Source organism: Pleurodeles waltl, chromosome 4_2 (assembly GCF_031143425.1).
Source record: "Pleurodeles waltl isolate 20211129_DDA chromosome 4_2, aPleWal1.hap1.20221129, whole genome shotgun sequence".
Classification (NCBI taxonomy): domain Eukaryota; kingdom Metazoa; phylum Chordata; class Amphibia; order Caudata; family Salamandridae; genus Pleurodeles; species Pleurodeles waltl.
The window spans coordinates 450644733-450659978 of NC_090443.1; the positions used below are offsets into that span (position 1 = coordinate 450644733).

Genomic DNA, 15246 nt, shown 5'->3' on the forward strand with positions numbered 1-15246 from the left:
ACGATGACGCTGCCGCAAACTCACCATTATACACTTCAGAGTTGAATGTTTCATGCCTTCATACTGATATATGTTATTGACATCTCTGGTGATTGTACAGAACAATATACTACTCCCACATTATGCTCTGTAACCTGGATATTGTATTTGACGATATGACTGTGTTTTGCACATGACTGTAATGGTTTATTTTTCAGTTGGTTTCAAAATAAATAAAAATATATTAAATAAATGAATAAAGTGCTAAAGAAACATTGGAACAGTCTTAATACAGAGCCCTTAATCAGCATGGAATTACCAAACTCCATATTACATATCACAAAGCTAAATGTTTTTGAAGGACCTTTTTATACATACTTATATGATGGATCCTTTTAGTAATAGACTAACAGGATATGGTGCGCTTTTTACATTGAAAAAATGCAAAAAAAGAAAAGAGTAGCCTCCACACAACTTAGATAATACAAAAGTAACAAAATTCACTATATGCTCTGCTGATTATACCATTTATATTCTCACGTGGCCTTGTTCCAAGTGGTATGTAAGTAACACCACATTTCCTGTCAAACATATGTCCATGTTTAATAGGTACATAAAACTAAAATGATTTGTTATAAGTTAAGACAATTTTATAAAAGCTATTCTCACCAAAAAGGTGGCATGCTAACCCCTTGGCAGATTCGATTCAGATTAGTTGAGCATCAAGGACCATGTTTGAATGCTACCATTTGTAGCTTGCACCATTCTGACAAATTTCTATCCATATTTACTCTAGATATCCCTTTTAAATGAGTATCACAAGACAGGTAATTTTCCTATTAATCTGGTTGCTAGTAAGCATTTTAAATCCTCCTTACCTTAACATAGAATTTTGCAGCAATAATCAGTCAAAGCTCTACTTGATTTCATCCTTTTTTGGTATTATATTTTAGAATTTTATATAGTAAGGGGTTAACAGCTTGATTTTAATCAGTGTGTCCAAGTTAAAGGAGATGAAATCACCAATTAAATTGTTTTACCCACTCCTCATTGTATTTTGTAGAAATGTAAAAAGTACAAAGCCCTGGTGAAGTGACATGCTGAATACAATCGATGTGACACTTGTTGGCCTTTGATTTTGTAGAATATTACTGAATATTTTTGAATGACATGAATAAAATTCAAAAATGTAAATGTTTAAGTAATCTTTCAAGCCTCTAATTTGTTCTTCAGATATTTCTCATAGAAGAGCGTTGAAGGGGCTGGAGGCGTGGCTGGCAGCCGATGAGGCTGCAAGCTTAGTGCAGAGCTCCGGAGCTGGATCGAGGCCCGGCCGGCATATTTACAGCGTTGAACCCAACAACTCAACAACGGACCACCGTGGGCCCTAACGGAGTTCTGCTGGACCTAGATGTGCTACCTGGTCTTGAGTTTTTTACCCTGTCAGAGGAGAGTTTTGTGAAAGCTTCAGTCGGCCGGAGGAAAAATCGTGAAAACAAAATGGCGTCCGCGACATACGCGGCGCCCACAGAAGGCCGGAGAATGAAAATGAACTCCCCGAGCAAGAGCAACAACCGGAGCCTGAAGCCGAGTCCATAAAGTGCACAAAGGAGCCCGGTGAGTGAGTGAGGGCGTAGGCAGAAGAGAGCGGTGGAGCACCGCCAAAGACCAGAGAAAGAGCGGAGGGCTGCCCTCGGCGCTGGGTTATAAAAAAGAAAAGAGACAGCTTGCCACCGGGACCAGTTTGGCCCAGGGGGGGTCTAGGGAAGCCACAGCCGCACTCCCAGCCTGCTCTGAGCAGAGATCACTTGCTGCTGAACCGGAGAGGTGGGGGAGGATTGGAACCATCCCATCGCAGAGACCCGGGGGGCAAACAGGACCACTGACACCCTCGAGCACAGTGGGAGCCCGCCTTTGAGAATCGGCCCCGCGGACACCTCAGAAGCTGAAGTAGGGTCCGGGGTGCCGGAACAAGATACCCCCGCTTCGGCGCACACGCTGTAAGGAACTTGAGACACCACTTACCTTGGCGAGCCCACGGCCTGCGGGACTTGCTTCCCGACTCACCGCCCTGAACCGAAACCCCGTTTTGACCCTGCCAAGAAACAAGCGAGCTGGCGGGAGGTGAGGCGCCATGGCGTGTCCCTGGCGCTGCCCACGGACCCCTGCCTGAGAGTTGGAATCGACCCCCCTGGGGGCGCACCAGATAGCCGACGTGTCAAACCCTAGGGAACACATCGTGAATGGGGCAGGAGTAATCATTAACAGTAGAGGGTCTACATTGAATGATCTCAAAGGAAAACAGACATAAAACACTCGTTACACCCCAACCTGCACCTCAAAACCAGGCCCCGTATGAACACCCCAAACAGAGCTTGCAAGAGGGCAAAGAGGGGGAAATGAAGAAGACCTGAGTCCCCCCGTCAATGATCGAAACTCGTAGACAGAGGTAATCTGCCGGGAAAAAGACAGGCATCCTGAGCTGAAATCGCCAAGTTAGACCCCTGCACTGGTAAAACTGCACAACTAGCCCTCTTCAACCATAGCACAATTTCAGCCATGGGGAAACCCAAGAAGCGAGACGATCGGGCCCAAACGGAATGTACAAATGTGAATCAACCCACCCAGTCCTCCAGCCAGGACTCCTCACACAGCCCTACCACTCAAGAAGCAACATTAGACACAGTGCCCCTGGCTATCAAAGAATCTCGTGAAGCACTCGAGGGAAAAATTGACAGTCTCTCGTCTGAACTCTCACTACTCTGCGACGACCACCGCAAACTGAAAGAAAGAGTGGACACGAGTGAAAAATCTTTAACCACCATAGACTTCGCACAACAAACTACATCTAAAGAAATGGAACACATGACTTCCCGAATTAAGGCATTAGAAAACAGAGCAGAAGATGCCGAAAACCGAGCATGTATGAATAACCTGAGACTTATTGGAATACCGGAAGGCCTGGAGTCCTCAGGAACCAGCACTGAAGCCTTTCTGGAGGAGTGGATTAGAACCAACATGGCACCAGAGGGCCTGACGGTTTACTTTGCAATAGAAAGAGCAAATAGGATCCCCAACAGAGCACCGCCCCCGGTGCGAGACCACGCACAATCATAGCTAAACGCTTGCACTACAAAGATCGAGACCACATCCTCACCCAGTCACGACAACTAGGCGAAATATTATGCAACAACCAACGGATCATGATTTTCCCGGACTTTACGAGAGAGACCCAGGTGCAGAGGGCCTCCTTCCACGGGCACAAGCACATCCTAAGAGATAATGGGATTAAATATGCAATGCTCTTCCCTGCCAAGCTCAGAATAGAACATGAAGGCAAAACACATTTTTTCTCTTCGCCACAGCTGGTGGAGGCATGGCTGGAGACACTGAATCTAACCTCATCGACGATGCCATCCGGCCCCACCAATGAACCAAGGAAGAAGCGTAGCCGCTCATCTAAACGGATCACAGAGGCTGCCCCCCCTAAGCACCAATCCCTACGGGAGATACGAGATGCTGTAGAAGCAGCACCGGCCCTCAGCAAGGGAGCTAACCCTAGACACCGAACCTCTAGCAACCTGTCAGATCCTGACTCCTGCTGCGGGGGCTCATCCATATCCTCTCGAGACACTACTACTAGCCTGCGTAGAATAACTCCGGGGACATCTGAAGAAATTATCTGACGCTAAAAAGAGTTGTTCCTCTGACCCGTGAGTATTTAAGAGAAAAACTTTTAAACCTGGGTTGGATCCTTACCCAGCAGTAGGGCCGGGACAATAATCGTTAATTCTTGGGATAAAAGAGTGCATAACTTTGAACTTACCATTCTGCGGCCGGGCCCCAGAAGAAGCCCGGGACACGTGCTCGCGGTCCCTACCACGCCACCCGCCTATAGGATTGTAGAACTGGAATGTTAGCAGTTTGGATGGGGAAGAGTTTTTGTAACCGGTTTTGGGGAGTGGGAGTTGGGATTTCCGTTTTTTCAGTTAGTTATAAGGGAACATCGTGCACTGAGGCCAAGAATGGTAAATATACCTAGTCCCAAACACCTACTAGAAAGTTGTAGCGAAAATGACCCCTGAACCACTCCTATATCATTAGCCAACAGCCTGTGAACCAAGACCATGACTTCAAACTACAAGCTAATAACCTGGAATGTTAGGGGGTTAAATAATATAGCCAAGGCATATAAGGTACCCAGCTACATCAAACGCAGAGGGGCACATATTGCTATTTTACAGGAAACCCACTTGCTAGAGCAGGAGGTCACAGCACTACGAAAAAGGTGGAGAGGCCAAATATTTGCCACTAACTACTCAGCGTTCGTGAGAGGAGTATTAGTTTGGATACGCCCTGGTATCCCTTTTCAAGCGTTACATACATACATATATAAACACAGTAGATATGTAGTCATCTCGGGCAGACTGGATGGGAGAGAAATTACCCTTGGGGGCCTCTATGCCCCGAACCAACAACAGAAGAAATTATTTGACAAAATATCTAGGGAGCTGAGTCCGATTCTTGCGAACCCGAAAATGATAGGAGATGACTTTAATTGCATCTCTGATATTACTATGGCTAGATCACCCCCCCTCACAAACTCAATCTCTAAAATCGGCTAAGGCCTTCTCAGAATGGCAACAACACTGGCAAATCAGAGACTGCTGGAGACACCTCTACCCACATAATGGGGAATATTCCTTTTATTCCGCAGTTCATGACCTACACGTAAGATTAGATACAATACTAGCCTCTCTGGAGCTACAACCCACTGTCACCTCAGCTGAATACCTGAGCCGTACCATCTCAGATCACAACCCCTTATTAATCTCACTTAATTGGCATAGAGAAAAACCAGTGATACCCACTTGGAGACTCAGGACTGAGACATTAGAGGATGAGGCCTTTAAACAGCAACTTCACAATAGTATCAAAGACTACTTCAAACTAAAGGCAGGAATTGCATCCTCTAGAGCATTAGAATGGGAAACCTTTAAAATAGTAACTAGGGGTAATTGTATTGGGGAAAGTATAGGAGTGCACAGATATATCGAAACGGAGCTTAATAAACTAGAAGACTCCCTAAGAGATACTGAGCGCAAGCTCCCCTCTAACCCTGAACTATCCTCCCTTTTGAGGGGAACTAAAACGAAAATAATGGAAGAAAACATTAGACTCTCTCGCTTCAACTATAAGCAATACATAAGTAGACAGCATGCGGGAGGAGGTAAAGCAAGCGCACTTCTGGCTTGGCTAGCTAAACCCCCCAAACATCAAACAATTATACTTGAAATAGAGAAGGATCCAGATATTAGAATACTTAGCCAAAAATAAATTAATACTTGCTTCTTTGAATATTACTCCTCTCTATATGCCCCACCCTCCGAAACAATTAATTGCACTCAGATCACAGAAGTGGAGTCACTGAGGCTCCCTAGATTGAAAGCTGAAGAAAGCGCAACCCTAGCAGCCCCTATCTCGATTACAGAAATCAAAACTGCAATACTAAGTATGGCAAAGGGTAAAGTACCGGGAGCAGACGGCCTCCCATCAGAGTTCTATCAGCTATATCAGGACACATTAGCACCCAGACTTTGCACACTATATATGGAAGCATGGCAAAATGATAAATTACCGCATTCCACTAACAAGGCCATAATGATTCCCTTATTAAAACTAGACAAACCAGCTACCGATGTCCGCTCATACCGACCGCTTTCAATGCTGAACTTAGACTATAAAATATTAAGCAGAATACTAGCTAACAGACTTTTACCCTACATGTCCTCTTTGATCCATCAGGATCAATCAGGATTTATCCCACTACGCAGCACAGCGCTAAACATTAGGAGATTAATATCACTTCTTCATTCTCTACCTGATACCATACCACTAGCAGCAATAATCTCAATAGACATTGAAAAAGCATTTGACAGCCTGAGATGGGATTACCTAGTGCAAGTCATGTTAAAACTTGGTCTGGGAGAAGGCTTCACCCGCTGGATGAAATTACTATACACAAACCCTACAGCAATAGTACGTAAGGGCAACACCTTTTCCGAGCCCTTCACGGTGGGAAGAGGGACTAGACAAGGCTGCCCACTCTCCCCTCTCTTATTTGCAATTGCAGTAGAACCCCTTGCACAAACCGCAGGATCCAAAGGATACTTTGAAGGCATCCCAATGAACTATTGGACACACCACATTGCGCTATACGCAGATGACATGCTATTATTCCTTAAAAACTTGGTGGCAGATCTCCCTGGAGTGATAGAAATGCTAGATAATTTCGGCTCAGCCTCGGGACTCAGGATTAATTGGAGAAAATCCTCAATTTTCCCAACCTCCAAAGACACCCCAAAGCCCCTTGACACTAAGGGACTACCCTGGGCTCCATCCACCTTCAAATATCTTGGGGTCAAAATCTATCATTCAGTAGAAGATTTACTAGAAGGGAACATGCAAAGCGCAATCAGGGAAAATAAAGCCAGCATGCAATTCTGGAGCACCTTGCCCCTTACAGTCGCTGGAAGAGTTGCACTGATTAAAATGATAGCACTGCCCAGGCTTTTATACTTCTTCTCCACGCTTCCTCTAATAATTCCCTGCTCGGTATTTAAAAGTACTGAGTCCTTAATTGCAGGCGTCATTTGGGGTCCCGACAGACACAGAATAGCACTTCAGACTCTACAAAGACCTACCTCTGAGGGAGGTCTAGCTGCGCCTAACTTAGAAATCTACTAATGGGCGGGACAAATACAATGGTTAGCAAGACTGATTAACAAACCCCGAGTCGCAGATGATTTACAAATACCAGTAAACTGCCCATTAAGTAAAATCCTGCACATAAAATTGATCCCCAGGAAACCGAAGGAGCCGCTTCCTATGGAATGGGAATCCATCAGACACTGCTGGGAACTCTACCTCAAACGTTCCCGATTAAAAACACCTTACGCCGCTGAAATTCCCTTTAAAGCTCTGAATTGCCTTCCAAATAAACAAATCTTCAAACATATTAACAAACTGATCCCGTTCAACGTCACGAAAATAGATGATCTATTTGGTAACAGGAAACTTCGTTCCTTTGTGGAGCTGCAAGACCAGTTTGATCTCCCTCCTGGATTGTTTTTCACACATACTGCCATTGTTAGAATCATTCAAAAACTGTGGGGCACAGGCGCCTGCGAACCCCCAACCCATAAAGGATGCAAACTCCTCTGCTCAATTGGTGAGCAGAGGAGGATAATCTCTGGTATATATAAACTCATGCAAGGTGACACCTGCACTACGCTAAATAAACTCAAGACAAAATGGCGAAATGACCTTGACATGACATTAGAAGACAATCAATGGGCCACAATTACATCCCACGTCTACGCTGTCTCTAGAAATGCAAGATTTAAATTGATAAATTTGTACATTTTCCACAGAGCTTACCTAACTCCTAAAAGGATAGCCAAGATATACAATACAAACAAATCTGAATGCCCACGCTGCTCTGATCCGGAGGCAGACATAATACACATGTTTTGGAAATGCCCCCTAATTAGCGCATACTGGTCGGAAGTATTTGGGAAACTAGCCGGTTGCACTGAGAGACCATTATAGTCGACCCCGATAGCAGCAATCCTGGGGGACTTCCCATGCCCATCGACACATAAGATATCAAAAAAATTCATAGACCTAGCTTTGATCTTAGCGAAGAGAGAAACAACATTACATTGGAAGGACGCAGGTGGCCCACTAATAATTAGATGGCTAGGCGCACTAGAAAAATGGGCCGAAATAGAGAGCACAGTACTAATGAAAGAGGCATCTCGAAGCCAAAGACCCATGGAGAGTGTCACGCAATGGGACTTAATGCTTGAAAACCTAAAACTTGCTGATGCCCCCTCCACAGATGAAGACAACTCTTTATCGAACTTGGACTCCGAACAAGCTGCTACAACTACTTAATAATAACGCCAGAGCATTGATTTACCTCAAGACTTTTGAGACTTTCCGTAATAAGAATTATATTGAAGTAGTTATTGCACGATGGGGGGTGGGAGGCTTTAAGTTACTGGGGATTATCGCAACGTGTTTTGACTCATGGTGTCAGCCTTATAAAAGTAATAAAAGATATATTTTAAAAAAAGAGCGTTGAAGGGGCTGTACAACAAAGAGGCTTATTTAGCGGATCCAATAATATAGGGTGAACCTTCCAGTTTTTTTGGTTTAATAAGGACTTTGAACGTTTATTGTATTTGAGTTATATTTCTTAGAAAATTTGTATGCCTAAACTTTGGAAGCCTTCTCTCCTTTTAAGGTCTTTTAATTATTACTCACAAAGGAATCTTGAAATTCGTTACCAGAACATATTCCAAAGTCCACAAATGGGTGATACGGCAAAGATTGTGATTTTACAATCATTTAAGTATCAATGATACATTTTTTGCGCGCGTTTCATTATGAACATTTATATACTCTGATAGTTGCGTATTGCTTCTATTAAGAAATATTGTAAATAAACAGCACAAACGGTCTTGACTTGGCTTGTATTTGTGTATCATTCCAAGTTATTCTTTGCTGCCTTACAGTCTTAAGTTATGTTGAAGTCTTAGGATAAGATATACTAAGAATTTTCATCAGGGTTGTGAAACTTTTGTGGCACAGTCCCAACACAAAATAATTTTTGATATTTACTAAGCCATACAAAACCAGTTTGCGTGACTTTGTGTGGTGTAGTAAATAAAAAGTAACGAAACGCAACGCATAGCACTGCCTTGCATTACCTTGTGTTGGGGGGCATTCCATGAGTGAAGCATGGCATTTCCATGCATCCACCACAGATTTTGGCACATTCCTAGATTCTCAGCAAGAGAAGTAAGCCTCTAAGGAACATTTTTGTGCAGGAAGGCGTCCTTTTCTGCACACAAACAATCCTGCCGTAACGTAGGTTTTCTTGCACCATGGCGTAAGGGTGCATCCGTTGTTGCTAGGCAACACACAGTGTGCAAGCAGTTGGAGACAGCTGGGATGTACTATATTTTTTTAAATATAGCTCATTCCTGCTGTCTCCCTTTCACGCAACCCAACGCAACAAGTCCCTTGCTGCACCGGCTTGCATGAAATGTAAGCAAATCAGCCCCTTAGTTTCAGCATCGATCAACAATCACACCATTTACCCACTGAAAACTATTGATGTCTGTCTCTCACCCACGGCCTAATTGACGGCAATAGTTCATTTCTCATGCAGATAATTTCTCTGGGTTCACTTTGTTGGATGCTCCCATTAACATATTTTAATGTTGGTACTCGCTCAGAATTAAGCCGTGATATTTAAATGGAAAACTTGTACAAACTCGTTGTGCTGTGGAAGCAAGATCAAACACGTGTTCAAAAAGGTCAAAGCCTCATGGCTCTATTATTACCTACTATTCCGTGTCTTTGCCAAACCATCTACTAGGGCAGCTAATCATTGCCCTATAACTCTACATCTCTGTTTTGTTTCTGTCTTGTATGTTTTTTCTTCTTTTAAAAAATAATTCTTCATTTATAGCTGTGAGAAGGGCATGTCTAAAGTAGATTCGGGTGACTGGACCCATGCCAGTTTTCAGGATAGCCATTGACTACATATACAGTTTACATTTAAATAACGTCTTGTACTTTTATCTTAAATCCAGTGCTCCTAGACCTATGTTTAGCACTCTTGATCTGGACGACTATATTACTCACAACTGTTCCACGTACCCTCTACCACTGGACGCTTTTCTATGCGATGTCAATGGTGGACGTGAGCAGATAGTGTTACTTCCTCTCAGTACTTGACTGACAGTATCTTTACTGTTCCCCTTAAAGTAATGAGCTGTTATACGCACCTGTTAACCACGGACCATTTGTTTCCACTTAGAGGCGACTCGGCCTTTAGACAGGAAATGTCTGGTTTGTAGTCAACCTGCACACTTGTCAGGATGTCTTGCAGTTTGCACTCCAAGCCCTCTAAGAAACTGTTGACCTATAGTTTAGTCAATACTTTGTTCTAGAAAAGGGTTTTTTAATTGCCAACACAACAAGAACATCAAGAAAAGGAGCTTCAGTGGAAAGCAGAGGGTGGAACTGCAGAAGAACCTGAAGAGATGAGGCAGTACGCTGCCCCGAGTGAAGACTTTTGAGCTGGATTACTGGAGAGACACTGTCAGAGGAGAGACTGTTGGAAGAAGTTATATGACCTGAAACAAAACCATGGGGGCTGTCATAGTCTGGGTGTTAGTGTTCTATCCAGGAGTTTATTTGGCTGCAAGAGACCATGAAGTTTCTGGAACTGTAGGGGAGTCACTGACAGTGCACTGCACATATCCAAAAAATCTAAGAGGGTACAAGCATTACTGGTGTAAAGGAGCTCACCAGACATCCTGCTCCATCGTTGTACAGAGCAAAGGATCCGAGAATAAGGTGAGGAGTGGGCGTTTTTCAGTTGAAGATAAACACAGAAATTGCATATTCACCGTGACCATGATAGACCTTACACTTGGGGACTCTGGACTGTACTGGTGTGGAACAGAGAGACCAGGTCCTGATTTCATCTTTCAAGTCAGAGTGACCATTTCCTTATCTCATCATGCTCTCGATTTTAATAAGCCTAAGATGAAGCCAACCATGAATTTGGGTCTACAAGCTGTATCTTCATTTTCACCCATCACAATGCGGGATCAGCCAAGCATCACAGCCAATGAGCTGAACTCCACTGCTAACATTATCGTATCATCATTGGATCTCATGTGGACTCCACCTGAAGAGAGAAACTCTACCAAAGCACACACAAGACCGTCAGATTCTTACATGATGCTTCAGTGGCAGGTAAAAGCTGCCCTAATATCTGTATTGATGCTAGGACATGTTGTTGCCTGGATGATTTCCAGGAACGGAAAGAAGTATCTGATGGAAGAGGATGTATAGATAATTTGTTTGTATCGGATTTGCTCATAGGTAATGTGTGTTAACGCACTTCATGAAATAGAGGAGTTTCTTGCTGCTGCTAATAAGACCCTGGCTTATGCATCCAAAAAAGAGGACACATTCTCCAGCTCTACCGATTGCATTTCCTAAGTCAGGCATAAAAGAGATAAGTAGCCTGAATTCAGAACTTGTCTTTGACCTTTCCAGTAATCCTAGACCACTCTGAACTGCCACCAAACCAAAGACCACAAGGAAAAGGACCCAGAGTGTGCAGTATAGGTAGACAGTGGAATGTGCTGAATGACAAGGCATACGACTGTTGGTTCTTTTGGAAGGCCTATCTTCCATGTGATATTTGCACAGCCCTAATTCAACACATAGAATAAAGTCAGTGCTTTGATATCCTCACGGGGTTTTAAGAGCATGAATGTACTGGTGAATAGAATGTGAGTTCCCTTGATTGGCCACTCTGAGGAATGGTGAACATAAATGCAGAATTTTGATAGCCAACCAATACATAGCCACTTGTCCTGTTCTAATAAAAATATGCAAATAGAGATTCAGGGTAGAGGTTGAGTGATTTGCACTTTCAGCAGATACTTTGTAATAAGATTGTGTGCCATGTTACCTCTATATAGGAAGTATGTGTTGCTTACTGTGATTTAATCAAAGAAAGATACCACCTTGTTACACATATGGCACAATGTAATACGAAGACAGGGCAGACATTTTACAAGAGATCTGTCTTCTCTCTCAGGAATTCCAACCTTGAGTTGTATCATAGTGACTTGAGACTTTTGCATAAATTGTTTACACCAATGCTTGTGGGTGTTTATATCAATGCTTGTAAAATAGGCCTCAGTTTATGAAAATTGTGTGCCTGTTGTGTGGTGGATTACTGAATCATGTAACTGTACTCATTACTGACATTTGCAGTGGCCTTCAGGTCATAAGTTCAAATTCTGCTAACACCTACTCACCCTTTCATCCCTCTGAGTAGGATAAAATTAGAGGAGGAATCAGAGGGAATTCTCCCAGCAAAAAGAACAATGCAGAACTTAGTAATTTTATTGACTCCCGAAGGACCAGGACAATATGTTAAGACCCCCAAAGGGAAGGGGCATGCTCAGCAGGCAGGATGTCCAGATTACTGTGCTCTGAGTCTTTAGCCACAAAGAAAAGGGCTTCGGCAGGACTTCTTGGTGAAGGAATTCAGCCTCAAAGAGACCTGCCCAGCAATTGCTTCCAGTCTTGCCCTTCCAGAGGATTTTAAGACCCAAGGTACTGATTTAAAGCCTGACCCTGACAGAAGGATACTCTGTCACAATCATGATGGATGTCCTTTCTGCCTTGTTACAAGTACATTAGGGTTTAATACACTTGTATTTTGGCTCACAGGATGTGGTAACGTTTGTATGTGATGGATTATCTGTCTGACAACTCTAAATCAAGCTGTAAGTCATAAGATAAAATATTGAGCCAAAGTGAAGCTGCAAATCTACCCTAATGGAGAATCAACCTTATAGATCCAGAATCCTACTTTGCCCCATTCTGTGATTTTGGTGCCAATACTGAAGGCTTTAGCAGCAGCTCAACAATTATATATCTAACATAGAGAAACTCTCTATAGTTCAGCGTCCTGCTTCGCCCCAATGAAAGACTTTGAGGACTAAAACATCTTCTAAATTCCAAACAAAAAACTTTTGACTGGTATTACCTACTTGGCTTACTTGACCCCTGATCCATCGCAGGGGATTGAAATTGTGTCAATGTTTTGGTCAACTTCGAACTATGGTTTACAGCAGTGCTTGAAATGGAAAAATTAAAGTGCAGGTACTCTGTGCCGGAGTACCTGCTTGTTTCCGAGAAGTGCCGGTACTCTCCAATGAAAAGTATTACGATTTTCTTGAGATGTGCCGGTACTCTCCTCCTCAAAATAAAAAAGTGCCGGTACTCAGTACCGGACAGTACCGGCCCATTTAAAGCACTGGTTTACAGTTGACAACTTATATTTTTGTTGCTTTTTGTGCCCCTATTGAAACGTCCATACCTTTGCTTTCCCAGTTATGGTAATTTTTCCTTATTAGAGTTTTCATGATTTTACGAAATATGTATGGTAATTGACACTGCTCTGTTCTTAACTTCCTTCATACTTTGTACTGTTTGAACCTGACGTACATTTCACAGGTACTGCCTTCTACGTGTGGCTTTGCTGCTAAGGGTTGGACATAAATTATCTTAAAATTGTGTTCTGGTTATTAAACTGACAGAATTACCCTCTGCCAAATTATTAATCCGCTTTGTGACATGGATTTCCTGTAAATCTGACACACATCAGTCCTTTATGTGCATATATTGCACACACTCATTTTAACAGGACACGAATTCATGGCCATTATGACCTTTCTTTACCTTGGATCCGTATCCAATCAGTACTCTACGGACAGGTTTTATCAACCCTGGCGGCATCTGTTTTCAACAAAATGCCACAAGTATACATCAGAATGTTTTTGGTTCATGCTCACTCTGAATTTTACATGATCATTTGACCGATGATTTTTAGTTGAAAATCAACAATTTGAATTTGAAAACTATCCCTACAGAGTTACTGAATTTACTCCTGCTGTACAGCAAAACAGCCATCTGAGGAGTCAGGAAGGCCAAGCTACAGGCTGTTTTGTGACACCATGTACAGAGAATGTCAGAAAGTGGAATATTAACAGGCCAATGAAGAAAATTGCTTATTTTAGTGATTACTTAATCTGATTACGTTAGGCATGGGGGACAATATTATGCGCCTCCTCCTTTATTGCACTCATACACAGCAGCAACACGGGTAGGTCTGTGACATGTAAAACACTTTCTCACTGCACAGACATACGTCTTGTACACAGGTTCTCTTTGTTAGCGTCCATTCATTAACCCAAAATGGTGGCATCCAATAACAGTGCTGGTGTCTATTATCTCAAAATCCATACATGAACAGTTCGAAAGCAAACCGATGACCCTTTAATCTAAATTTCTCTCTAGCACTCTCTCTTTTTTCAAATACTTATGAGAATGAGACTCAAAACCATCCAAAAATATAAAAAAATAAAACCCTACATCTTGAAGAAAGAAATGCATACAATTACTTGTCATTATGATGTAAATGTTGCTATGACAGTTATACTTCATATGTTTCTTTCTAAACTTGGTTCTCGTGGACAATAATGAGCATGAACACATGTCCATGAAGTATAAATTCTTTCATATGAACTTTATTTTCCACTGGAAGCAGCATCAACTTGGGAGGTTTTCATTTGGGTCACTTCATTCTCAGCAGCATTTTTGGTCGGAAAATGCATTTAGCAGGGTAGAGAATTGTAGCGAAATTGAGCCCTCTGTAATAAAATAAGAATAAAGGTCACAGAGGTAGAGAGTATGGCAGCTTCAGACATTTACAAGAACTAGCGGCTGCAATCCGAGGATACATAGAGAAAGCACTTCAACTTTTTTCAAACTGTTGGACTGCAGATCAAACTGGAGTAATGGTGGAGGTGGCTGCCTTGTGCAGAGATATCTATATACGATCCACTGATCCACTCGAAAGAGGCTGTCAGAGACAAAACTTCTAAAAATAAATTTTGTTATTTCTTCTTCTTGTTTCCCCTTTCTTAGTATGATGCATATGCATTCTGCAGCACACTTAGAAAGAGGAAAATGCCTCTGAGGATTGTTTTGGGTGTAGGAGGTGTCACTTCCTGTATAAAAATACTCCTGCCTATTATGTAGGCATGGCTCAAGGGTGCCGTTGGCCCTCGGCAGCACATTGTGTGTCAGCACAGGCAGAGAACAGGAATGAGCCATATAATGTTTAATGCTGTATTCCTACCCTCTTCCTTTCATGTAGTGCAGCAATATGGCTTGCTGTGTTGAGCTGCATGACAATTAGATAAATCTGCCCTTCCATTTAGGTATAGCTTCAATAAATGTAAGTGTCATTTTCCAATGCCAGAGGACAGAGCACTTGCACAATTGACGCTGTTAACTTTGTAGGCTTTCACTCTAAAGTATTTTAGACACTATTGCCTTAATATAACCAACATGGTGAGTCAGATAATGCATTTGACTGGGCATTGTTCATCATTTACTGGCTTTTTTGCCAGTCCCATTTGCTTACTTCTTTTTCTATGGCTTTCCTTCCACCTTCTTGTGTTTCTCGCTTCTCTGGCTTCTTTGCCATCCTTTATACTGAATGGTTTGTATGCTTTCACTACTTACTTTCAAGCAACTACTACTTTGTTTTGTTTTCAGCTCTCCATGGGACTGCATGTGTTTATTGCT

General features: G+C 42.6%; 1 protein-coding gene across 1 annotated transcript; it reads left to right on the top strand.

Moving 5' to 3' along the window:
• The first annotated feature begins 10206 nt into the window (after positions 1–10206).
• Positions 10207–10920, top strand: LOC138293893 (CMRF35-like molecule 3). Its single transcript, XM_069233184.1, has one exon. It carries the CDS (start codon positions 10207–10209, stop codon positions 10918–10920), a length of 714 nt encoding a protein of 237 aa, XP_069089285.1.
• Positions 10921–15246: the final 4326 nt, after the last annotated feature.